Here is a 26,894-nt window from a genome sequence, read left to right on the forward strand (position 1 = left end):
ACTGAAACGCACAGCCCTGCTCATTGTCATGCAGTTTCCAAGACGACCGAGGAATTGCTGCTGGAGTGGTCCGGAAGCCAACCGGTGGTTCTCTTTGACAACTTGAAGTTACCTCAGTTCGAAATTGAAAAAGTGAACACTTCTTTGTGCAAGGAAAAGTTTCATATAGGTAAGACTGCATGATTTGCAAGTTCCGTCTAGCTTGTCTTGCTTCGTGTCGATCATTTCCCGCAGGACATATATACTTATATTTTTTTCTTCTTAAGCGGAAAACATGACACAAAGCAGCACGCTCAATCGAGGAGGCGTTTAAGGGATACTTTGATTAAACCTAAAACATACCCGTTATTTTCATAAATGGGCTGAATTTGATCCACAATATCAGTAAATTACAATCGCAAGTTTGTATTTTGAGCCTGATGGCTGTATTTTTTGTTATAAACGGCACACCCTGAAAAGCACTCGGAGAGCGGCTAGCCTAGAGCACTTGACATCTGGCGCAATGCGACGTAGATTGTTTCGGGACGAGGAAAGCTGCGGCGAGGCTGACGTCAACGGGATGTCCTAGCGGTTCCAGCCACCGAAGTACGCTAGCGATCGAGCCACCGCAACTAGCTCCAAAGCTGCTTTTGTACAAATTTTGAGTGAAGGGTTATTGTTTTGTTGTCTTGTAAATGGACACTAGCGACCTCTGGGACATGAACAAAGAGTCCCAGTTAAAGGGGAGCTCCTCCTTCCCCTCTGTTCTCGTGGTGGCCAGAGGCGAGACAGGCACCGTCACTAACAGTCAGGGTTCCTAGACGGGCATTACAAACAAGGCTTTAGCGACATGCACCTGGGGCTCTTTACTAATTGCTTAATTCGTTTCAAAATTCCTCTTCGTGTCCTTTTCAACAAACAAATTTGTGTGCCTGATGTGAGATTGCTTACATAAATGTAAGCAATCTCACATCATGTAAGTTAGGACATTGTTTGATATAAAGAAAAAAAATCTCCAGAGGAATTTCTGACGCGTATATGTTACAAGATTTGGGAGAGCACTGCGTGAGCCATCCTTTTCTTACTCTTCCCAAAATGAAAGTTTTTTTTTTTTTTTTTTTTTTCAAGCGTTTAGATGTGTAGGGCCGTCGCCACCGCGCTCTGGAGTTATCGTGTCACGTGCAAGTGCCTGTTGGTTTTATGTAATTTTGTTTTCTTTTTCTCTTCGGGAGAAATATCGAGTTGTGAGATCAGTATATCTCATGTGTCTCGTGTTCTTCTAGTTTCCTGACGTTCCTCGCTGACTATAACCATATATAATGCCAGTTCTTGTTTTGACGTCGTCGCTCATAACAAAATTTAGTTTTTTCTCAAATTAATTTTGATGAAAATAACGTCTTGTTCTCAAACTTTTCCGTTCTATCCCAATCTCTAGCGTCGCCATCTCAGGGAGTTTGACCATTCTGCGACTGATAGTTTATTTTCCTAGCTCGAAAAACACGGTTGTCTTTTTTCGGAAACTCTCTCTAGATACGGCAGTAAGGGATTGCTATCTTTAAAACAGCGATTTAAATAAATACCTTTGGTTCATATCAAATTTATTTGGTTTAAAAATATATATAGCTTTATTATAAATAAAATCGATATTGTTTAAATCAAATACATTTTATTGTTCGACTTTTCTAAATCATGATTTCTTTTGGAGCGTGTGCTACACTGGCCGAGGTTGACCAGTTTCGCCTGGCTCGCATAATGAGCCATGCTCCGTGCTGCGCAAGCACGAGGAGCAGTGACGTCACACAGCGCACAGTTGGCGTGCCGGAGCCGCCGCCGCCGCGGGCTCCGCCGTCACCACCGCGCGCGCCTCGACGGTCTTCGCATTCCAGAGAATGACGTCATAGCCGCGGCAGACGCACTGGCGCCGCCGCGTGCCCAGCTGTGCACCTCCGTTGCGCAGTAGCCAAGCCTGACGCTGCACGGGAGCTGCTTAAGCTCACGCTACGTATATCCTGGCATAGCCGAGCTAAGCCACAGCAATGTTTTTCAACTTTGCGACTGTATTCGCAGTAGCGCGTATTCAACAGATAATAGCGCCACGTGGTGTTGAGCTGTTTTTGCCTAATCGAATTAAAATATGACTTGCTAATACATCCTGGATACTATTTGTTTCTCTTTCTTGCCCGAAGCACTGATAAGGTGATTGAATAAAATTGCAAACTATCAAATATCATGGATTGGCCCCTTTAAGGTAACGAAATTTAGTCTTCCTCCTACACTGAAACATATTCTCATAATCACACAAATGCTGAACATTTCTCAGTAACTTTTGTGGAGCCTACACATTTTTAGTTACACTTATATCATGGTCAGCGTAGTTCTCCAGAAATATTTAAAACCAAATCCCATGGCGTTCTTTTTTTCAGTGAGTCTCAAGCGAACGTCCCAGCAAGTTGACTTATTAAACTCTCAACATTATTTATTTTCGTTCTCACAATAGGAGCTCGTAGAGCTTAGACAGAGACAGCGTGAAACCATACATTTATAGTTGATTACATATTACGATTACAATGAAAGTCGTTATGCTAGAAACTTTATACAATCTAAGTTATTAACGGCATATAATTCTCGAGGACAAGTAATGAATGTGAATAATACAAGTTCAATGAATGTAGGTAAATGGAGACGCTACAAAAATATGCGAAATGCTTTCCGACATAATATCTGCAGACACTGGAACATATGACCAAAATGATTTCCTCCTCATAAAAAGCAGGCAACTATATACTTTCCAGGATATTGTTGTGAACACTCTGTTATTTCTGGTCACGTACCTTCTTAAATGTAAGCTGTGCATTGTGCATTCAAGCGATTCAACACTCAATTGTCACTCCTTATTTTTCCCCCATCTAGGGGAATACAGCTGCCTTAAGGCAGATTTCCTCCTGCAACGTTCCTTGGGCTACCACATGGTTCAGACATACCTCCCGACGACCTTGATCGTGGTGATTTCCTGGGTGTCCTTCTGGCTCGACGTGGACGCCATCCCAGCCAGGGTGACACTCGGGGTGACGACGCTGCTGACCATCTCGTCTAAAGGAGCTGGCATTCAGGGGAACCTGCCTCCGGTGTCGTACATCAAGGCCATGGACGTGTGGATTGGATCGTGCACTTCCTTCGTGTTCGCTGCGCTCTTAGAGTTTACATTTGTTAACTACCTCTGGAGGCGGCTACCGAACAAGTTTCTTTGTTCCCAGGTACGATATATTTGATTAACTCTTTTATTATCTGGATTATTTGACGCACAATATTGCGATCTTTATTTCACCTCCCTTTTGGTGAATCTTTTAGTGGCAGCTTAAACTCTATGCTGTTTGAGGACATCGGTCGGTGATTTTAGGACATTTCAGGATATTTTGTTTTTATCGTAATACCGCAAGTAACGATTTTGTGTGTTCAAAGACGCCTAAAGAAAGGACGCTGGAATAGCAACGAGCTGTGCTAAAATTCTGAGTGTGTAAATGATGTATGCAGTATTCCATGGGATGATCTCTAGCTTGCTCTTTGAAGCAGAATATTCATTTGTATCTTGTCTGTCCGGTGTGACGTTGTCTGCCACCCATGCATATTTTCTTTTTTATTAGTTGTTCTTACACCAAATTAAAAAAAAAAATCTCACCAGAATAAGCTAGAGTGGCCCTCGAAATTATCACATATTACTCAAAAAATATTTAAAGATGCATCTAATTACAATATAGACATTTCCACAAAGCATCGTTGTGGTGATGAATAATGTTTGAAGTCTATTTGCATTTTTAAACGGAATATAAAATGAAATTTTGGCTTGGATACATTCGAACCTTAGAAATCGCATATCGTTTAGTGCGGCAAATTAAAACTGATACCCGATCACAATAAAACCTAAAGCCTCGTTTTCGGTTCAAAATTTGAAAATATAGTGAACTAGTTGGTACCTATTCTCTCTCGAAAGTTCTGCGCCTTTTCACTGTGATGCATCAGCGATCCCCAAGCACGTGAGCCGAACCCAGCTCACGCGTTGGACACGAGCAATGCGTAACTCGGGGGTATGCTTTTGTCAACTAGAAATTCGTCGACAAATATTTTAGCTCACGTTCGTGGCCAACGAGTGCAGTGACACACTTAATATCAATTGATAATGACAAGTTCTATGGTGTTCATTTTTAAAAACAGCGCAAATAACATTCGGACAAGAAGGAGAGAATACACAGGACGAGCCGCTGACTATCAACTATCTATTAAGAAGACATACAGAAAAAATCACGCGAGGACGGCTGTTTTTCAAAATGGGTTCGAAACAACTAGCCCAACTTTCCATTCTATGGTGTGCTAAGAAAGCACGGTGGAAACTTTGAGTCATCACTCCGGTTCCCAAGCACGTCACCACTACTTGATTTCTCATTTCGGTTTTGAGTTGCGAAATAATTAACAAAAAAAAAAAGAATTTCCAAAATATCTTCATAGTATCTCTAACTAAATAAGGGACTTTGTAAAATTTTGTTCGGAAGCATTTTAAAAACGTCTCTTCATCTCCCTACTGTAGCAGAAACAGTCGTCCAGGAAATCATAACATAATTTGATCGTTTAAAAAAAAAAAAAAAGGTATTTGGAAAATAAGAGCGTTTTGGAATACTTTTAGTTATCCCACGACCTAAATGTATGAGCATGTAATGTGTTATTGTTGTTTAGAAAACAATATTTTTATGGGAGTTTACGCGAAGCTTTGAGCCAATAAGACGGGACAGCATTGTTGCGATTTCACTATTAAATGTGACACTTGACGTAAAGTTAGACCCATAAGTTGCCGAACAGTTTTTCTCGGCGAGTTTCTAGAACAAATATACTATTATAGATAGTTTACATTTTATGTAGTCAATAAGTGTAGATGCCATTCAGAACTCTGACAGCTGTGACCATGTCAAACATACCCAATATCTTTGTTCTCAAGGCGAAATATATTCCCCCGTCGTAAGTGATATAGAATGTGCCGCACAAGAAAAATCAAACCATCGAGTCCATATAATGCACTACCAGAAAAACAAGTTTGCGATTTGGGAGTTTTGAAGTACCAAACAAAAATATTTCCATCGCTGACCACGAAGTGAGCAGAAACACGACATTCTGGCTACTTAGGAATCTTTTGGACGTACTGCCGAACTCTGGATTAAACAAAAGGCTTTCAATAAACCTTCTGTTCAAGCCTTCTGATGGCAATAGGCGTCTGACAGGTTCTGAGATTCCAAATCGCGACTAGGGATCCGCGGGCCGAGGTTTTGCCTCGGAACCACAAATCCGGCTTCAAAGACTAATATTATCAAGCCATCCTTGTTACAATTTTGTTTATTCAATTCTTCATCATACTTTAAAAGAACGCTTGGAGACACTTGTATTTTCAATACATCATTCAGTTCCCCGCTGTGCAAAGAAATATTCAGGTTATTGTTCTGTAAGGCTGGTTGCCACATATGTATCGGTTGGGTCCAGAGCAATCAATGCGAGAGCAACGACGGGAACACTGCAAGAAAGACAGTAGGTCTGTTCGATTCGTCTGAACTGGCTGAACTAGTTCAGCAGTGCAGGAACTGGTGCATTCGATTCAACCGGAAGTTGCCCGGCCGCTGCACTGGCGCGTTCGATTCATCCCAGTTATGAACGAGTTCAGACCCAGTTGCTCAAAATCTTGCACCGGCTCCAGAGTCAGTTCAGCGTCCGTGTAGAAGCAGATGACAAGAGCAGACGGCGATAGCAGACGACACTCCTCGTCCGTCTCTGCTCGCGGTGCAATTTTTCGCAGCTCTTACTCAAATGTCTGCGATGTTTAACAATAACGCCGATATGGAGGTTGCATTTCCTCCCAATTATAATATTAACGTACCCGCAGTGGACGCGGAATTGAGATCATATTCTGAAAGCGTTTTAGGCACCTGCTCGTGTATGTTTGGCTCCCTGTGGTAAGTGTTGAAATACTGGATCACGTAAATTGTTTGTTTTTGATGCTATGTGGGGATGCACAGTGTTGATATTCTTCCTTACCGGCAAGGGAAAGGTATTTCACTCTTGATAGTCCCCGCCTTCAGTTGCTCTTGGATGCGTACTGACGACTCCGATACATTGCAGAGGTCTGGGATTTAGTACATTGGCCCTCGGATGCCCCGTAGCTGAGCATAATAGTACGTGCTTTGTCCGCTAGTATCTGGACGCGCACTAACGTTCCTGGGAAAAACGACGCCGAGAATCGGCATTGCCTTGGTAGTTCCACGCAGTTCTTTCTTGAGAATCAGCATAAACGCTTTAGCTTGACGCCAAAGTTACCGTCGATAACTGCATTGGCCAAAGCGCTATCGTTTGGCCTTCGTCTTCGATGTGACCGCTATCGACCGCGCGCTGCCGCCAGTGACTCCCGACGCAAAATCATCCCGATGCCACGAACATATCGTAGAAATGCGAGACTCGAGAGACTAGGAATGAATCTACTATTGCTAAATGAAAGTGAAGGACACGAACGCTTATGAAAATGAGAGGAACAGAACGGCCGTTAAAAACGCAGACAGAGACAGATTTCGTGCAGAAAACGTTTTTAGTACACGCGAATAAAAAAATAATCACAGAAAAGGTTCCCTTATTATTTTTAAAACTAAGGAAACACGAATTGTCTCATCAACCCACGAACAAATAAATATAGCATACAACTTGACGTTTAGAAACAAGAGCCAACAGATGCAGACGACACTCTGGGCTTCCACTCGGAAAGCCGATCACAGTGCCAGTCCTAGCGCGGCGGCTGCACTGGTTCTGAGCCGCTGCTGCACGACTCCTGCACTCCTCTGAACTCGGACAGAACTAGTTCCGAACTTTCTGGCCAAATCGAACAGACCTAAATTATGATTGCTTCACGAAGCTTTTTTTCCACCGCTTGGTACGCTATACACGGCGAACAACTCTCACGGTGACTTTGCCGTCGCTGTCGTTTCGGTTGCTCGAAACGCCGATCGGAGCAGAGATACACATCTCACCACCGTTGCGCGTTCTCGGTTGAATATACTTCATTTATGTATTTTCTTTCGTCCATCCTGTGTTTTGTGGTAATAACGGTGTTGGTCAAGAAAGGGAGGTGTGATGAGTGCTGTACTTGCATAACGGCAAAGAGTGACCTTGCGATTCAATCCGCATAAAGAGCTGTCATTGTTAAGACGATAGATGTCACACAACTGCACTCAAGTTATATCCCGCTTTTACCCACTCAATATTGGTGCAGTGTGGTGCACCGGCGTACTTCTGGGTGACATTTCTCTCTACATTTTGGATCGCGGAACCTCTCAAGCTCACGCGATCATCAGAGCTCCCCTTTGAGCCCAGTAATTTCTTACTCGGGACTTCAGGACGTGGCATAATGTTGCCCTCTAATTCTTTGAAGAATGAACTTTTCTCGCGATATCATCTAGTGTTGCGTCACCTTCATTGCTCTTTTTTTTTTTAACAACCGTTTTTTTACAGCCTTGGCCTTTTTCGCGAGTATACATTGTGAAATCTGGATTTCTATTCATTATGGTATATCTTTATTTCTTGTGTAATTCCAGTAGCGGCTGCTGCCGTAGCAGTTGTGACTGATATTGACAAAAACGCTTCTCGAGTAGTCAAAGCAACCTTAAAATTCCGTCGTTTCTATGATTGCTCAACCTTATATAACCCTGGACAGCGTTTTTATGTCTTTCTTATTACAATTGCTTGTATACGTTCCGTGCGAAAAATAAGTAATCTGTAAGAAACTTTGCCCTTCTGAATTTACTTATAAAACCATGGCTCAATTCTAGCTCAAGCAAGCTTGACAGCCCATTCACATCTAACTTTCCAGAAAAGGGTAATTTTAAGTAGGCCAGGTGACCACGATGATGTACATTGTGACATGTAAATCCGCACTTCGTAATAATCCTAGTGCGTAAGTAAATTTAGCACACGAGGTCTGTGCAGTATATTAGGATGAGGGGGTGGGGTACGCGATGGACGTCGCGTTGTGCCTTGTTGTGCAAGTTGTTTCTGGCCCTTTTTCTGAAGTTGCCAAATGTTTTATGCACAAAGCTTTGTAATGTAACAATCAAGTTGAGCATAAAAGATTATTGGAATTAAAATTAATTTTGTATTTTGCATGTGTGTTCATAAAAAAAACATTGTTTCAAGGAATAACGATTTTTTTTACTGCACTCCACGTGACCCTGCCAAAACACTATTACTTTACATTTTTGCCCGTCACTGTATATAAGGCAGATACAAGCTAAAGCCAACGTATGTTTTCCCTTTTCTTATTTTTGTTGGGTGGGCTCTTGATTAACCTAGTGAATAATCGATTAATGGCTTAATCGCGATTAAGATTTTAGCCGCTTCATCAAATTTATTTAAAAAAGGTAAAAAAAGTAATGCTTTCACTTCGGTGACGTGGACAAGTATCCCTGTATGAGGGCGAACTTTAGGTGAAATTTCGGAATTTTCGTACTTTGGGGGAAATTTTGAGGTGGCGATCTAGCCCGTAGGGGCTAGATTTGCCACTCCAAATAAGCGGACAACGTTATACGTGTCCTAGCTTCCTCAACGCCGTGTGATTCTTCGGTTAGCACTGCAGAGACATATGTGAACAATCAAGAGTTCACTATTGCCGGAGAATATCAACGAAGCTCTTGGCCTCTGCGGTGCCGAACGAATAATTTGTGAGTGTGGGTGTTTTTGGCTGTTCTCAAGTACAAATCAAGCTTGTTGTAAAATCCGAAATCTTACATTTTGCAGTTCCCAAATTCAGTGAAGACAAGCATTTTAACTTTTACTTTTCTTAAACTATTATGAATGGAAATAAACACTGGCGGTTCATCGATTAATTAATCGATTAAAGGGTGGCGATTAATCGCGATACAGTTTTACTCGATGCCCGCCCTACATTTTGCAGTAAAGTCTCAGGCTAAAGAGGATGCATATGTTCTCGCTCCTATTCCTTTCTCACAATGCTTTTTCATACTGAATTGTGCAATCTTCTGAATAGTGTTAATAATAGCGCTATGTGCTGATAACATTTATTCTCGAGGTTTTTGTCGTGGAGAAGAGGCGTCAAATGCGGTGATATATATATGGACTTTTAAAAAGGCTTTGTATCCATTGGCTAGCAAAATTGTGAGATTACAGTGATATTATGAGTGGGCATGATTCATCAGCGTATCAATAGCCGAGGTTTCAATAATTGGCAGCAATGTCAAATGACGTCACCTTTCTCGGAACCCGTGGATTGCAAAATGCATTTTTGTCACCGCGGGGAGTACCGGGGGGGGGGGGGGGGGGGGGGGGGGGGCTATTGTTCACTGACTGACGTGTTCCCAAAATCAAGCATGAACGTCCTTGCAATCTCGTGTAGTCATATATTCCTATTTACAATGACAGCACCCCACTATTATCATGGGGATTTTTACCATACGGCAGGAAAAACATCGGCAGTTATGGAGCTGCCAAATAATACAGTGGTAAAGAAATCGATATTTAAATAAGGCTACAAACATGTACGCTAATATTCCTGCCAAGCATTTTAAAGCAAACGTAATTCAATGGAAACAAAAAATTATGTCATTTATTTCATTCTGTACAGGGTCCTACTGACGGCTAGCTATTTGGGCGTAAAGAAATGCGTGTAAAAAAACAACTAACAGATTGCAATGACAACTTTCACAAAAGCGTCTTTAGTTGGTGCATTTATAATTCTCAAATTTTATGACACGGGGTTTTCGGGAACAAAAAGAAGCATAATATTTCTCACGTTTCCTAAGCATAAAAAGGAAAACTGAAACCAATCTTTCAGTTTATGTTGACTCTCATAGCTTTTACCACATGCAGTTGGAACTGCAGGATTTGTTTCTGGTGTTTGTCTAAGTAAAACATTCCCGTTTTTATATTATATCATGTATGAGTAGCAGCCTCAACCAGACAGATTTCATCATCGGCCCCCCCCCCCCCCCTTTGCACATAAAAATACGATTTTAAATTATAAAGTTTGTTCTTGAAACTTGTGTAAGTTTCAAAAACAAAAAAAAAATAATTTAATCAGCAATTTTAATACAATAATTAAAACACCTAAAGGTGCCTTTGTACATCGTTTTATTGCACTCAGTGTATTGTCTTATTTATTCGAAATTCTTACGCCAATAATGCTTTCGAGCACACCCTGCGGAATGTTAGGAGAGTTGTTTTGTTTTGCTGGTCTTTCACGCACTTGTTTTCTTTGTTTATGCTCCAGGTAACTTCGAATGAAGCTTCGAGTGACGTCCCGAAGATTGATACCGCTGTACGTACACAAAACAATTGTTGTTGTTTTTTTAAGCATACTCGTAAGCTCGACTCTCGCAATAAATAATCCACGTGTGTGTGCTAATTCATCCTGGATGGGTTGGGCGTTTTGAGTTTGGCTAATTTATTTATTGTTGAGCGAGCAAAGGTAGTAAAATAATATATTTATTTGCATTTTATTCTTTACACGTCAAATGAAACAGATCTTGTCCCAGTAACTTTCGATTTTAACTCTCTCCACTAACAAGTTGCTTTATACCTGGTGTAACATCAACATGGCTTTTATTTTTCTGAATAACTCTTATGTTAAATATTAGTAAATCTCATCATGTTTTGTGGTATGTAATCCTTTAAGTTTTTAGCAATTCTGCCACTTTGATCGAACTTATTATTTTTGAACATTTTTTCTACACTTCTTATGGTAATGTAATAGAACAATCTATCTATTGAACTTACGAGTATCAAAAATGGTCTAAAAAGTTATTAACCATTCAATCCAGCGAAACGAGGTGAAAAACAGCTCACTTGAACAGGATCAGGGGAAGTTGATTGGCTTCACAGTCGATCATTATTGACGTCTCTGCCGAATAATGCACTTCCGCTAGGGTTTTCTCTTTCGTCGGATGCCCTTCTCTTCGCCCCACACACACACACACACACAATTTTATTATCCACTTTGTAAAAACAACGTCCTCGACAGAAAAGAAAAAAGAAACAAAGAAAAACAGGAATTTTGGGGCTACTATTGGACAGCTTAATTAAACCCTCGGCTTCACTTTCGACAACGGCTCTCATTCCGATAAGCATTTCCACTCCGGCTGACGCCCGATCGACCGTTCTCGTTTCAGGCTCAGCTGCTGTGCGACAAATCGGGCCATGCGGAAGTGCGCACCACGGTCCATGGATTGCGGCCCAACGGCAAAGTGAATGCCAAGCGGATCGACCAACTGAGCCGGGTTGCATTTCCGGCGCTCTTCCTGGCCTTTAACCTCGTCTACTGGCCCTACTACATTTCTTCCTAGAGCGAGTTCAATTTGCGCCCTCATAAAGACCTCGAAGGCCTGAATTTGTAGTTTCACGGGTAATCATCTAAACCGGAGGTAACGTTATTAGGACATATTCCCTTCACTCTAAATGTGAGCTTAGCCCACGCTCTGATCCGACGGAGGCAATCAAGAGCTCGCCGAATGTGCATTCTTAAGACGTTCGTCTTCTTTCCGTGTTTGCGTCATTATCCCTGATAATGACGCAAGCACGTCGTTATCGTTGACATTAGTTTGTGCGTTATTTGTGTGAAATGGTGATAGAAAACCCCGACAGACGAGGAGCGTTTTGACTGCGCATTTTCGATGGTGCTTGATTGGGTCCATGAGATAGTAGCGTCGGCTCCGCTCAGACAGTGTGAAGCCAAGTATAGTGCAGGACATGGGACTTTTTTTTTTTTGAGCGTGACGGTGTTGGGCTTGAATAAGCAATGAGCTGCTTTTGGTTTCGCTTATTTAAATAATTGTTAGATTCTTTTCTAGCGAGAGCTGTGTGCCGAGATAAAAGTAGGGGCGAAAATGGACAGCCAAAGAAGGATTATTATGATTTCTTTTCATGATATAAATAATATTAAAAAAGGTTTTTCCTGCGCATGTTTTCTTTTTTGCTTATTACCGCCCATACCAAAAGTGAGCATCGCAAAAAGGTTTAACTATTTAGAATAATGCAGAACACAGCAATCTTTAACAGTCATTTCTCGATTTTTATCAGAAAAAAAGACAACACACTTATTCTTGTAATTGTGCAGATTTTTGAAAATAAAGTATTGACAATTAACAAAAAATTTCGAATGTAAAAAATAATTTTAGAAATATTGCGTGTTTATTGAATGATAATTATTGCGGGCATATTTTAGTTGGCGAAATGGTGTTGAGAAAGACGTATAGGGCTTGTGGAAAATCTGAAGAAGCATAATTGTTTGATAGTTGCCGATCGGCTTTACAAACCTTGCCTTACTTTTTTTTATTTCTTATCTGTGCATATGCATGTGGTAGAGCACAGGTTTAGTTTTGTGTTCTAAAAACACCATGAACGAAAGGCAAAAGCGACCGTAGATTCATTAAAAAATGAGCCATCTTTAGATGTATAGTTGGATTACCTTATAATCAAAATACATTGAAAAAGAGCAATATTTTATCAATTTTTCGGCGTTCGTCTTTAGTATAACCCACTACGAAAACAATTTCCCATATTTGGAAATAAATTACCTGAGTTGTGAATGTTATAATTTGAATTATGAAAACAACGGTAACCACTGTTTTATTATTTGAGTTTATTCCAAGGTTAAAATTTTAATTTTAAACCTAATACTCATTCAACAGGAAACCTGCAAAAATGACGCTTCAGAGCAAGGAGATTGGATTTTATAATTCTATGCTAAACGTAGCAGCCCGCATATAGAGTAAATTTTTGAGCTTATAGCTAACGAGAAGGTTTAAGAAAACAAATTATATAAAATAAGACTGCTGTATTTTATACTTCCAAAAAGTTGAGCGGCGCGCCGAACTGTCTGCAAGAATACGGAGCTCAATACGACATTGCGAGGACGTCCTTACCGGTAAGGAATGGGCTAGGCGTTGACGTGGATGTCCGTCCTAAGGCCATGACACAAGCCGCGCCACCTCTGCGTCGCGAAAAAATTAGTGCACGTTATCAATATATATAAAAAATCGCAAATAGTTCAAGATCGCTGATGTTTTTGCGTTTGGAAATTTGGCAGCACACAGAAACAATATCGATGCAAAGTCTTTGGTGCAAAAACTTTTCACAAGTGAGCACTTGCCAGACCGGCGAGGGGGGTGACACGTGGCGCTGCAGACGCGCAAACACAGCGGGAACAACATTGCCACTAAGGTACAGTTTTGTTTGACACACGCTGGAGGTCGGCAGGCGGCAGCCATTCAGAAAGCGTGCTTTCAATCGAAAGAATTTCCGATTCCCGCTTTCGTCATTCATGCATGACTGTGTACGATGGGTCGGGTGTATCTCGAAAGAACCCATTCTTATTTGAACCCTTCTCGTTTGAACCCATTCGCAAAACACCCTTCTCGTTTTGACCTTTCGCGTTTCGACCCTTTCTTATTTAAACCCCTCTCATTTGAACCCATTCTCATTTGAACCCTTCTCGTCTAAACCCATTCGCAAAACGCCCTTCGCGTTTTAACCTTTCGCGTCTCGACCCTTTCTCATTTGAGCCCGTTGTCATTTCAACACCGTAGTGAGGCATAGAAAGAAAGAAAAACAGTTGAGGATGAAGGTTGAAGATGAAGCGAAGCGGCACCATCTCTTGCATACCACATGAAACAATTTTCCTTATGCCTGCGTGCCACCCCGAATCTGTTGACGTAGCTACGCGGTCACATTGTGACGTGGTTTCAAAAGTGCTAGCGCAGATTCGATACTTCATTACTCCTCTGTCGCTGTATGTCGTTAAGATGTCGTCGTGTGGAGCGGATGGATCATTGTGCTAGTCGTGTGTTATTGCTTCTAATGGCCAAATCGGGTGGTCATTTTCCCCGACAACAAGTTTTCCCATATCTTCGGCAAGGGCGTTCGCGTAGTCAGAAGCTGGAGGGGGCAAGCTTTTCGGGTTGCTCTTCTCAGGCGTGTACCGGCAATTTACCAGCCGAGGTTTTCCCGAGCGCCAAGAGGTCGGGCAGCTTGTCTGCCAGACTGTATCCGGTATCGTCACATCCGAATCGAGCTAGGGAACCAAACGAAACAATGCTCGCTGAGGCGGCAAGTAGTGGGTTCGAGTGGCAAAGGAAGCCATCGAGACAGGCACCCTTTTGTGCTCTGAGACAAGGTAGCAAAAAAAACGAATAGAAAGATAATTTATGCTTCAAAGAAAGTCAACATTTTTGGAAGAATGTATCCAGCCTCAGCAAGGTGTGTTTGCTCTGAGACAGGGGCTGCATCATACATCACTTTATTTTACAACTCTGTAATAACAAGTTATTACACCGCTAAAAAAAAAGTATGCATAGTGATGCAGTTTGAAACTTGAACACGCATTACGATTTCAAGGAGGGTGGGTGCAATGAGAAGACTGAGGATTCCAACAAAGGTACTAGCCAGTTTTAGTAGATCGTTCTAATACCCCCGATAGCCCCGATAACGATACAATGCAGGCGCAAGGGAGGCGGTGGCAGAGTATCGGGAATCGTTATCGGAGTCATGGGAACGATCTACTAAAACACTCTACTAACAGTAAACAGATTATGAAAAGCGACGCTGGCAAGCCTCCGTGGCACCAGTTAATCGAAAATCCAAACGAAGTTTATGGAAATATTCTATCAGCTGTATGGACTGTGGTAATGCCAATATTTTGAAAAGTTTTGTGAAGCCGCTTCTGTATACAGACATCTCAAAGAGTCGTAATTTATGTTGTTGGCGTATGCAGCGTGCTCAGGGTACCATAGGATGATCGAAGAAGAAGTTAACAGAGCTCACTCGCGACACAGTAAAAAAAAACGCCTGTTCATTGTGCTTTGCATTCGGGTGGAGAGGGTCACGTGATGCGCCGCTGGCGCGTTTTTGGTCGCCGGTGCCACTGGCAAGGGCTCGAAGGCAATTAATTACCCGAATTCGCCATAAATACTGAAGAAAGATGGCGAGATCGTGATGTTGGATTATTTTGGGTTCGAAATGAGAGAGGTTAAAATAAGAAAAGTCTTTCTGACAATGGTCAAAACCAGAAAGTATGTTTTGAGAAAATTTGAAATGAGAAAGGTTAAAATGAGAAAAGTCGTTTTGAGAAGGGTCAAAACCCGAAAGTTTGTTTTGAGAATGGTTTAAATGAGAAAGGGAGAAACGCAAAAGTTGTTTTACGCTGGGTTGAAATGAGAAGGTAAAAACGAGAAGGTAGAAATGCGAACGGGTTCAAATCAGAACCACCCCGATGGGTCTACTGATTAAAATCAAGGATATATTTTTATCCGCGGCTTTAACGTCGTTGGTGCGTTAGGACGCGAAACTGAAAGGCATCATAATATACAGTATCTACATAAAAAAGGCAATCAGGCGATATCTGCCGAGAGCGCACTTCGATTTCCCAAATTTGCAACGGTCCGGTCAATTTCGCTCTCCCGATCTCAGTACATTCGGAGCAACGCTGCGCTTTGCGTAGTAATTTCTTAGCTTCAGCCTTTGGCCAGTCGTGATAATTTTTTTTAGCGCTCACTGCAGAAGCGTGCACAACATATATATATATATATATATATATATATATATATGCCATCTCCTGACGAAGCCGAGCCTCTTGGCGAAACTGTCGTAATACATACAATAAACTTCTAGCATAGCAGCTCCGCAAGTACGGATCGCTGACTTTTTACATTTTCCCGGTCCATTGTTCTCAAGCTACTCTGCCTCACCTATATATATATATACATATATATATATATATATATATATATATATATATATATATATATATATATATATATATATATATAGATATAGATATATCGATACATTAAGAAACCAGTTCCAGATCGTTGCGCTAACTCACTAAGCCCAGCTGACACCCATGAAAACCGTTCAGCGTTTAGTTGGCTTTAGATTATTGCACAGCGTGAAGCGTGGGACAAACTTGTGAAACTTTAGCAATCTGAGTTAAAAAAGCGAATTTTAAATAAATGCCTGCACTAGCGAACAAAACAGATATCTGCAAACATTATTAGGGTTATTTCGTCGAATACCTGTATAGAATAAATTTAAACGAGTGATAACGAAATTGGACACACGGCTGCCTCAAAGAGGGCATGTTATGTACGAAATAATTTTTCTGAACTAAACAACGGACATGTAAGAACCAGTAAGACATATATCAATAAACATTCAAATAGAAGAGAAGGATGAGTGGAGGAGGAGGATTCCCAGAGGAGATGCCAGCTATCCGTTGTGCAGGCAAGTGCTATCCCCCATCATAAATCACAGGCAGACGCGTATGAGAACGTGGTGTACTGGTATGCCAAGTGGCCGTTACATGCGTACGGGTCTGTCTGCTTTACCCATTGATATATGTGGCATGTTAGACGAAGTTGGATTACTTTGTGCAGCCAAGTTCGACAATGGCTTGCTAGTGGTGGCTCTATATGTCTCGCTTATAGTACTCGCTAAAGATTCCGTGCATTTTGGTCGACTTGCGTTAAGCACTGTTGGATCCTCACCAATATTAGTAGTAAGAGACTGCAATTCATACTTAAAGGCAAACAATAAATTTATACGACTCATGCAAGTAATCATCCTATTTCTCTCCCTCGTAACTCCTCCCACTGCAGTGACGACCTCTCGAAACGCACGCAGAGACCTCATCTTTCAAAATAAGCGGTTGGTCCAGCACCACGAACACCGATCCTATCACCTCTTAAATCAAAAGTCTTCCTTCATAACAATCAAGGGCTGGGAGAGGACTGGTATTTAAAAATCAGTAGGGGAGGACAATGGTTATATTTGTACATATTGTCAGGACTTTGGATGCCGAACATTGGTGATGATGTGGAGGGTGATCGAAGGGCATGCGCGGGGTGAAGGAAATGGGCACAAGCGCGTGGCGGGGGGAACAGGTCAGTTCAGCCATGGCTGTGGAAGCCGCCGAGCACCGGGCTTGAAGAATAAACAGCATACATCCCGATTTGGCCACCTTCTTCGGACAAGCGGTGAGCGAGAGTATGACATCTAGCGTCGCAATTAAGGTCTCGCCGCTTGTCTGGACTCCGGGTCCGGATAGAGCAGAGTCACGATCAACATACAGACACTGTCGGACGGGAAGCACATCACCCGTAAGGGACGCCTGCTCGGATGCCACTCCCGGCCGAAGGCCAAAGGCAAAGGTACTTGGGAGAGCCTACGTGGGGTACCTGGGATGCTACGAGCAGCAAGAGATGTGCAGCCTGTCGCACGCCCTTGTTGACAAGATGGCGGGGAGGGGCCGAGATCCTCTGTCTGTCTGACGTCGGCAACGCAAAAACCCCGGTCTGCGGGACGCCCTGTTCGCCAAAATAGTGGCCCCGAGGGACGTCCACTCGCTGCTCTGCTGTGCCATTTCGGTGGAGCACGCTCATAACTAATGCAGATGAAATAAAAACAAACGCCTAGGAGTCTTGGACATATTAAAGAGAAAGTGGTATGACATCGTGAGATTCACGTGCTTTGTCAAAGTGTTGACTCAAACGCTGTCCCTGTTTTCCTGCCTTGATCCTGCTCTCCTGTTTCCTGGCATCAGCAGGACTTATCCAGAGTGGAGCTTCCAGATGTCAGAACTACTTTCTTTGTCTATGTTGTATTGTCACTAGCTTTTTATCTCTGCATTGTCACTCCCGCGAATGCTGGCTTCGTTTCTTCCGTTCGCCGACACCAGAGATAGTCGGTACCCCCGTCGTTCCTCCTCCCCCTTTCCCTCTCCCTATCAGTATCCCCCTCCCGCTCAGAAAACTATATATTGCGGAATACAACCGAATAAAGACGTTGATACGCTGTCACCAGCTGTTCCTCTGTTTTCTTCACGCCGCACACGGTGGCTTATGCGACGCAGCAGTCTAGAAATTTACATGGTTGAAAAAACCCCGAGACTGCGGGTAAACGACCCGACACTAAAAAGTCTCAAATTTAGAGAAATTTAGAGTCCTATAAAGTCCGAAAAAGCCAGGTTAGAGTCAAGGTTGGCATTACTTGCCCATTTTGTGGGCATCTAAGCCCTTATTTGCCAACTAAGTACCAAAGTTGCACTTTACTACAGGTAGTTTGGCTGTCACTGGCAATTTCGGGCCGAAATCGCCAAGAAAGTGCCAGAGTTCGGCTTAACTTCTAATTGCTCCCAAGGTAGCACTCAAGATACACCTGACATGGCACAAGCTTGGCAATCAAAGGGGTCTTACTCAGGCCCAATAGAGTTTGCTCCATGAGTTTAGTTAGTGCCAGACTACTTTTTGTTTATTTTTTAATTAGTTTTCTTTGACACGTTTCACAGGAAGATATAGGCTCAGCCTTGAGCCAACTATTCTATAGATGGAGCAAAGAACAAGCAGAAAAGCCTAAATCTGCAACTTGTCTAGCAATTTAAATCGAGAGTTGCCACAGAGCAAAGAGACAACCAGAAGTGGAGCCAAACTAAGGCGCTAGCTGTCCTAATCCGGCACTTTTTTGGTGTATTAGGGCCAAGCTATCAAAACTCTGGCCAAAGAAGGTCAAGCTGGGCTCAAGCGTGGCATGTTTTGTTTTTTCAAGATCCTAGATTCTCAGATAAAAAAAAAACAAGTTTTGAATCCAGTAATCGAGTTACCTGGGTCGGTTTTCATGTGGAAAATTTTGGCCTAAAGCGCTATAGTGGCAATATTTAGGTTGCACTGCTGGGTATTTTGTTCCTACGTGGCATCTTTGGCTCAAGGCTGGCTGTTTGGCGATTTATAATGTAAGTCAAAGAAAATCCATGAAAGTGCGCCAAAGAAAAATCCCCTTGCAGTAACTGACGCCTCAAGCAAAACCGCATTAGGCATAAGTTAGGCACTTAGGATTGCCGAATTTCTGCCAAGATACGAGTTTCTATTATGTGCCATATGGCTTGTGTGAAACTTAGAACAAATTTTACGCATACTGAATATATATGCGTGATTTCATCTCAAATCGGGCAGGCTAAAAGGGTCTAATTTTTGATTTTCACGAAAAAAATATATGTTTTGGGTTTTTTTCTCAAATGAAGGAGGGCGCAAACCGCATGTTTTCCCGATTTTTTGTTCTCGAGTTACGAGCCGTAGAAGCCGCAGTGGCAGAAACTAGTGTTTTTGCCTGCCGTCGCAGGTCGCGTGTTTGACACCCTCTGCTGACGCTATTGTTTTCGCTACACCCTTTTAACTTTTCCCCCTCATTTATAAGGTATTACAAAGATACCTTGATGTATTCAAATATTTTTAGGAATTTGATTGTTTTTTAAAACACATGTCAAACTCGTCACTCCGGTCGCTTTACGGTCAAATTTGACAGGACATTACTTTGTCTGTACTTAAGTTAAATTTTCTTTCTTTGGCTCTGCAGAAACCCCAATGCAAGCCCATTATACATATATTAATATCATTATGATCTGTCGACTAGCCGCTCCGCTACCTTCACGTAAACGTTGTAAGAAATAACAAAGGTTGAACGTTTGAGGTCGATTTCCACAAAAACCCCATTTTTGTAAATTTTTATTTTTTAAATTCTTTTAGACATTTTAGTCGACTACACGAAAAAACAGTCTAGAAATGTAATATTTTGGTTGTATGTCCTGTGTTTGAGCCTCAATCGCGCGAAATTTGTGAACATTTGTTATATTTCACAACGTTTACGTGAAGGTAAAGGAGCGGCTACTTGGCAAATAATAATGATATTATTATATCTATAATGGGCTTGCTTTGGGCGTTCTGTAGAGCCAAAGAAAGAACATTTGTCTTAAGTACAGACAAAGTAATGACCTGTCAAATTTGACCAAAAAGCGACCGGAGTGACGAGTTTGACATGTTATTTAGAAAACAATCAAATTCCTAAAACTATTTGAATACATCAAGGTATCTCTACAGTACCTATTAAATAAGGGAGAAAAGTTAAAAGTGCGTAGAGAAAACAATAGCGCCAGCAGAGGGTGTCAAACACGCGACCTCAACGGCAGGCAAAAACTCTAGTTTCTGCCACTGCTGCTTCTACGCTTCGTAACTGAAGAACAAAAAATCTGGGGAACATGCCGTTTGCGCCCTCATTCATTTAATAAATACCCCCAAAATATTTTTTTTTTCGTGAAAATTAAAAATCAGACTTTTTTATTCTGCACGATTTGAGATAAAATTTCCCATATCGGGCAGGCTGACAGGGTCTAGCTTTTAATTTTCACGAAAAAAAATATATGTTTTAGGGGCATTTCTCAAATGAATGAGAGCGCAAACCGCAAGTTTCCTAGATTTTTTGTTCTCGAGTTACGAAGCGTAGAAGCCGCAGTGGCAGAAACTAGTGTTTTTGCCTGCCGTCGCAGGTCGCGTGTTTGACACCCTCTGCTGACGCTATTGTTTTTTCTACACCCTTTTAACTTTTCCCCCTCATTTAATGGATATCAAAAGATACCTTGACGGTATTAAAATATTTTTAGGAATTTGTTTTCTAAAACGCATGTCAAACTCGTCACTCTGATCGCTTTTCGGTCATATATGACAGGTCATTACTTTGTCTGTACTTAAGGTAAATTTTCTTTCTTTGACTCTACAGAAAGCCCAAAGGAAGCCCATTATAGATATAATAATATCAATATTATCTGCCGAGTAGCCGTTCCACTACCTTCACGTAAACGTTGTGAAAAATAACAAAGGTTCACACATTTCACGCGATTGCGGCTCAAACAGAGGACATACAACCAAAATATTACATTTCTAGACTGTTTTTTCTTGTAGTCGACTAATATGTCTAAAAGAATTTAAAAAATAAAAATTTACAAAAATGGGGTTTTTCAGAGAATCGTCCTCAATATTTTCAACATTTGTTATTTCTTACAACGTTTACCTGAAGGTAGCGGAGCGGCTATACGACAGATCATAATGATATTATTATATCTATTATGGTCTATTATGGGCTTGCTTTGGGCTTTCTTTAGAGCCAAATAAAGAAAATTTACCTTAAGTACAGACAAAGTAATGACCTGTTAAATTTGACCAAAAAGCGACCGGAGTGACGAGTTTGACATGTGTTTTAGAGAACAATAAAATTCCTAAAAATATTTGAATACATCAAGGTATCTTTATAATACCTATTAAATGAGGGGGAAACGTTAAAAGGGTGTAGAGAAAACAATAGCGTCAGCAGAGGGTGTCAAACACGCGACCTGCGACGGCAGGCAAAAACACTAGTTTCTGCCACTGCGTCTTCTACGGCTTGTAACTCGAGAACAAATAATCGGGAGAACATGCGGTTTGCGCCCTGCTTCATTTGAGAAATACCCCCAAAATATATATATTTTCGTGAAAATTAAAAATTAGACACTTTTAGCCTGCCCGATTTGAGATGAAATCACCCATATATATATATATATATATATATATATATGTATATGTCAGAGATCCGTACTCTCGGAGTTGCTATGCTAGGAGTTTATGGCATGCATTACGACAGTTCCGCCGAGAGGCTCGGCTTCGTCAGGAGATGGCACACATCTGACGAAGCCGAGCCTCTCGGCGGAACTGTCGTAACACATACAGTAAACTCCTAGCATAGCAACTCCGAGAGTACGGATCTCTGACTTGTTACATTTTCCCGGTCAATTGTTCTGAAACTAATCGGCCTCACCTGTATATATACACACACACACACACACACATATATATATATATATATATATATATATATATATGTGTGTGTATGTATATATATACAACACGGGCACTTCACACCATCGTACGTGGTCTCCGAGGAGGATATGAACGAATATGTGCAGATGAATGAACCGTACTTAATCCAATGAATCAAAGAATTAAAGTTTCCGCCAATTTTTGGCTTTCGGCGGGTTCCTGGAAACTTTGATTCTTTGATTCATTGGATTAAGTACGGTTCATTCATCTGCACATATATATATATATATATATATATATATATATATATATATATATATATATATATATATATATATATATGATTACTCTTTCTGGCCTGTGTTTTAGAGATACACTTCCAGCTGTAACACCCATCTTGCAATGGGCGATCAAAGCCTAGGCAGTTTTCTAAGATGTTATTTCTATTTCAAGACAATTTTGCTATTTTAGCAGTATCGCGCCTCTCTCCCGCTAAAATTAAATTCGGAATAATTTGAAATGCTAGTTCTTTTAAATTTGCAACCGGCGCATATCTAAAACTTTTTATAATATTTTAAATTAAGACTGAAAGCTGGCATTGACGTGATTTCATGCGATATATATACATACATATTAAATGGTGATAATTATCACTGCTCTACAGCTCTCATTCCTTACATTACTCCGGAGAAGAGTAAATCAAGAAACCTACTCATTTCAGTTAAGTACAAAACGAGCGTGTTGGTAACGGTAAATAGACATGAGGAAGATACATAGAAAGGGGGAACGGACACGAAGACTTCCAACTCATTTCTCCGCTGTGTTTTTGTGGAGTTTCATTTGCAAGTTTCTAAGTCTTCTAGATATTCTGTATGTTTTTAAATTGTATGCACACAACTCGTTCCATTCCCTGTGAGGCGTTTAGCATCTGTCCGAGCGCTTGATTTCAAGAAGTACAAAATTATGTAAAACTCTTTTGGGAGCAATATTTTTTTTATCCCGAAAAAAAAACAACTTCAAATTAAAGCTCGCTACGTCGAAGTCAACCATGATCATGGTTTAAAAGTTGTGTCATAATGTTGGATTATTTATGATACTGATGTAGAATTATGTGAACACTAACGAAATATTTATACATATCACAATCCTATAAAACAAATGTTACGTCAAAGGCTGTTTAAGTTTAATTCGGACAAATTTAAAACACAAAATCAAGAGAGTTAGACGAGTCCCATTTTCACCGAGTATTTGTCAGGTTTGGTGTCTATTAAATGAAAGTATAATCCTCATGCTATTTAATCATTTTCACTTTTGGTTTATTGTAATATTTGCCGCTTTCGAAATAATGGTTTTATGGGTAATCGTAGAATTGCAGTATTGACGGTAACTACCATTAGAAACTACACCAATTTAAAGATCGTGCGAAATGCTTGGAGATTTTTTAGATACTATTAATTAAATTTCAGTGTTTCTTTTCCCAATTAGAAATACCGCATAAAAAGAGCGCATAAAGCCCTGTCTACCTTGGCGCTTACTAACGCAGTCGTTTAGCTCACGTCGCAAATTGTGTCGTCTCTGCACCCACCAGGGAGACGCTGCCGAGATGGTGACGACATGATTGAAACGACGTCACCCTTCCAAGCGTCTTTGCGTACAGGGCTTGCGACGTCTTTTTAAGCGAAATTCTCAGATTGGGAGAAAAATCGCGGAAGTTTGTAGATTAATATAAAAAAAAACATGATAACCATTTTTTTAACATTTTTTTTTCGTATGGGGGTTTCCTCTAACAGTGATTGCCGTTAATACTGCAATTCCGACCTCTAAAACCAATCATTACGAAGTTAAGATATTTTAAATATTTCGTACACCTACATTAACGATTATCTACTCGTCTAATGTTGGGAGAGACTAATAAATATATGGCAAACATACAACTCGTCCAACTCGCTTCCAATATTTTTTTAGCTATTCAAGTTATAATTGAACATCCCGCACAAACAACGAGGTAATATACTAATCACAATCTTATTAAGATTCCCCTTCTAATTGAAGTAAACTATATATTCATTTGCGCGATTTAAAATGCTATTGTAATTAATTCCTGCAATCTAAAAAAAATATTTGATCTTCCCCATGTTTTTGGAGGAGCGTGGCCCGTGTTTTCTCTTCTTCAAACTAACATCCGGTGGACCTGAACAGATATTCAGAGACGTGCCTTCCACAAGTTTATATGCATTTTTACCGACAATGTTATGGTGGTACTTACAGGCCTTAACAGGACTTTTGTGGTCTAGACAGATGCCAGAGCTATGGGAATTGAAGCCGCACTTTTTCAGAAGATTAGTGGGAAATTTCTACAACTTCCATTCATCAGCAGCACTCTAAAGAAGGCGGAGAAATGCTACACAGTCCTGAAATGGGCGTGTTTGACGGTGGTGTGGGCAGTGAACACATTCAGGCGGTACCTGCAGCACACAAAATTAAAATTCAGGCCAACAACTCTTTTTAAAGAGGATGTTTACGCTGGGTAGCACACATCCAGCAGGATACACTGTTGAGTTGAACGGCTCCCAGGATTAAACTGTGTCATCAAAGACCATTGAGGTACGGCAAATATACCTGGCAATGCTTTGAGAAAGAATATGTCATCCTTGGCAACTGAAAGAGGCTTTCTGGAGTTTGTAGACGGGGCTGAGGAATGGTTTCTATTCAATGTGCCGGTGGCCGATGGCGAAATTTATTTTTAAAGAAGTGCTCTGGTACAAGACTTGGACTTCACCTAACTAAGCATAGTTGATGAAGTGACCAAAAAACAGCGAAGAGGCCCATACTTTGCCAATGTGATCAACAACTTGGAAGAGGGAGCACTTCAACAAAATTGTGCGGAGGCACATGACGTGCAATCCATGGCTGAGTGTGAACTTCAACCAGACGGGTTGTTTTACCAGGTGGCCTCGGAAAATCAGCTTGTATGGATTCCAGCATATATGCTTCAGGCGGTAATTCAACTTTACCACGACCATCTTCTAAGCAGCCTAATTGAATACCTCAAGTCTCTAAGGCTTGTACAAGCGCAATATATATGTCCTGGAATGCGCTGATATACCTACCTTATGTGCACTGCTGCAAGTCCTGTCAGATGCTGAAGCCACGTCGTCATACACCTGAGGGGTCTGTTGATAGCAAGCAAACTGGCCGTGAAGATATGGCTGAACTGAGTATTGACCTCGTACGGTTGCAGTCTCGTTCACCCCAAAAGCACGGGTATCTGCTGACGGTTGTGGACAGGTTCATCTCGTCCCTTTAAGATTTCCTACCGGCAAGGTTATATTGAATCGAATGGTTGGGTCCTCTGCTCGCCTTGGGTTGCTGAAAACTATTTCAAGGGACAAGAGGCAAATCTTCGTGGAAGACCGCCATGAAACATCTCGGAATCAAGGACAGATACACTGTACCATACCGATCAGCCGTGAAGCTGGTTGAACGACACAATGCAACTGTGAAGAAGCGCCTCATGGTGGCCGAATAACTCAAGACCGCACGACATGAGAGCACCGACAGCAGAGCCCGCGACACAAGAGCGCTGGGACACGAGATCTCGTGACATTATAGCGCGCATCACGGGAGTGCATTCATGCGCCGTGGAAAGTTTAGAGGATGACATTTCCAACCATACAGCTACCTAGGGGTACGTCCTTAGTCAAAGAAGAGAGCAGCATTCAAGAGATCGTGTTCTGTAGGCCCCATGCTATTCCTGGGGCAGTTATGTTCCTGTTTTCTTCTGAGAAGCTACGTTAAGAAACCATAATTATAATAATATTTAGTATACTCAAAATAAAGCCTCGTGTTATGTTTTTGCTAGCCGAATTGTGTTAGGGTACTGATTGCGTGCTACAAGCAAACGACATGAAAATGCCCCCAAATAAACCCAAGGTATGGCTATCACCATGTTTTTATGCCCATTACAAACAACAAATATCACAATTTGTCTACATTAGCCCAATCGACTATCCCTGCCACGACAATGGCATAAAGCGAAAAAAGAAAACTGTCGAAATCATCCCGTACAAAATAGTCCCGGAGAGATTTGAGTAACGGGATGATACTTAGAGCATATGGTTGTATTTGGCCACCTTTCAAACGCGTCGTAAACTTTTGTCTTGGATGTAGCAATTCCTTCTTGTTAAAAAAAACAAACAAAAAAACGATTGCCATATTACAATTTACCCATCGGGCCTGATAACACAATCGTGACGCGCGCCAAGCCCGTTCGCCACCTCGTATCGCGTGGTCAAATCGCAAACGCTCTCGTGTCGCTGCGCTCTCGTGTTTGCGCGCTCTCCCGCCGGGGCTCTTGCGTCGTGCGCTCTGAGAGGCATTATCCCGCTTATGTCCCACTGTCATGAGCTCACGGATTGGGACCTGAGAATCGCAGAGGCGGTATTTTCCATCAGGATTTGTGTAAGCGTCACAATGGAGCACACGCGTGCAATAAAGAACTCCAGTTTTCTTGGGAATCACACGTGGAACGAGTCAGTGGAGCACCCTCGTGCAATTCTACTCCAGCCTTTGCATTTGATTTAATCGCACGGTTGCAAGATGCACACGCGTTTGTAGTAAAGCATCACAGAAAGGCGCTAGAGCTCCAGCGTAAACTTGCTAAAAAGAAAAGGTACCCGTTGACCAAAATGTCGGCAATTTTACGTTGAGCGATCCTGACACTTTGATTGAGGACAGCCGATAAATCGCAGAGAAGCTGTCAACAAGAAAGTCAAAACCACATGTTTTCTCGCAACGAATAGGTTGCAATAATTATCGACTTTGAGATAGGCAAAGTTGACGGACAGCCGGTATTGCCCATGCGGATCAGCTGGTGGCCTACCAAGGGCACTGCCCTTGAAAGCTGTTATGTTGAGATTTCAAGATGATGTCAGTATTTAATTCTTGACGCAGCCGGCACGACGGCTGCGTCACGCATCACGAGAAGTAAGAAGATGCGCAGCGCAGAATGGGTTCGAGATAATTGCATTTGCCCAGTATAAAAACAAAACGGTGAGATCCGTCACAGTGTAATACTTTAGCCACATGTGTAACCCTTAAAGAAAGTTCTAGGTCAGCTTACCTTGAAGAAAATGTCCTTGTCTTTTCGCTCTGATATTGCATGTCGAGCTAAGTTTAAATAAAGTTTAAACAGGGGTTCCATACACCGCTTGTGAA

The 26,894-nt window shown here is 41.6% G+C and overlaps 1 protein-coding gene across 1 annotated transcript in view; it reads left to right on the forward strand.

Moving 5' to 3' along the window:
* Positions 1-12,171, forward strand: part of LOC8039823 (glutamate-gated chloride channel) — a 190,581-nt gene extending 178,410 nt beyond the window's left edge. The window contains exons 6-9 of the mRNA XM_029970175.2: positions 35-169; positions 2,890-3,233; positions 10,280-10,327; positions 11,178-12,171. Of these exons, the coding sequence (XP_029826035.2) occupies positions 35-169; positions 2,890-3,233; positions 10,280-10,327; positions 11,178-11,351 (701 nt within the window). The 3' untranslated portion in view covers positions 11,352-12,171. The remainder of the gene's footprint in view (positions 1-34; positions 170-2,889; positions 3,234-10,279; positions 10,328-11,177) is intronic.
* Positions 12,172-26,894: the final 14,723 nt, after the last annotated feature.

The sequence above is a fragment of the Ixodes scapularis genome, unplaced genomic scaffold, assembly GCF_016920785.2.
Source record: "Ixodes scapularis isolate PalLabHiFi unplaced genomic scaffold, ASM1692078v2 PGA_scaffold0__279_contigs__length_252992795, whole genome shotgun sequence".
Classification (NCBI taxonomy): domain Eukaryota; kingdom Metazoa; phylum Arthropoda; class Arachnida; order Ixodida; family Ixodidae; genus Ixodes; species Ixodes scapularis.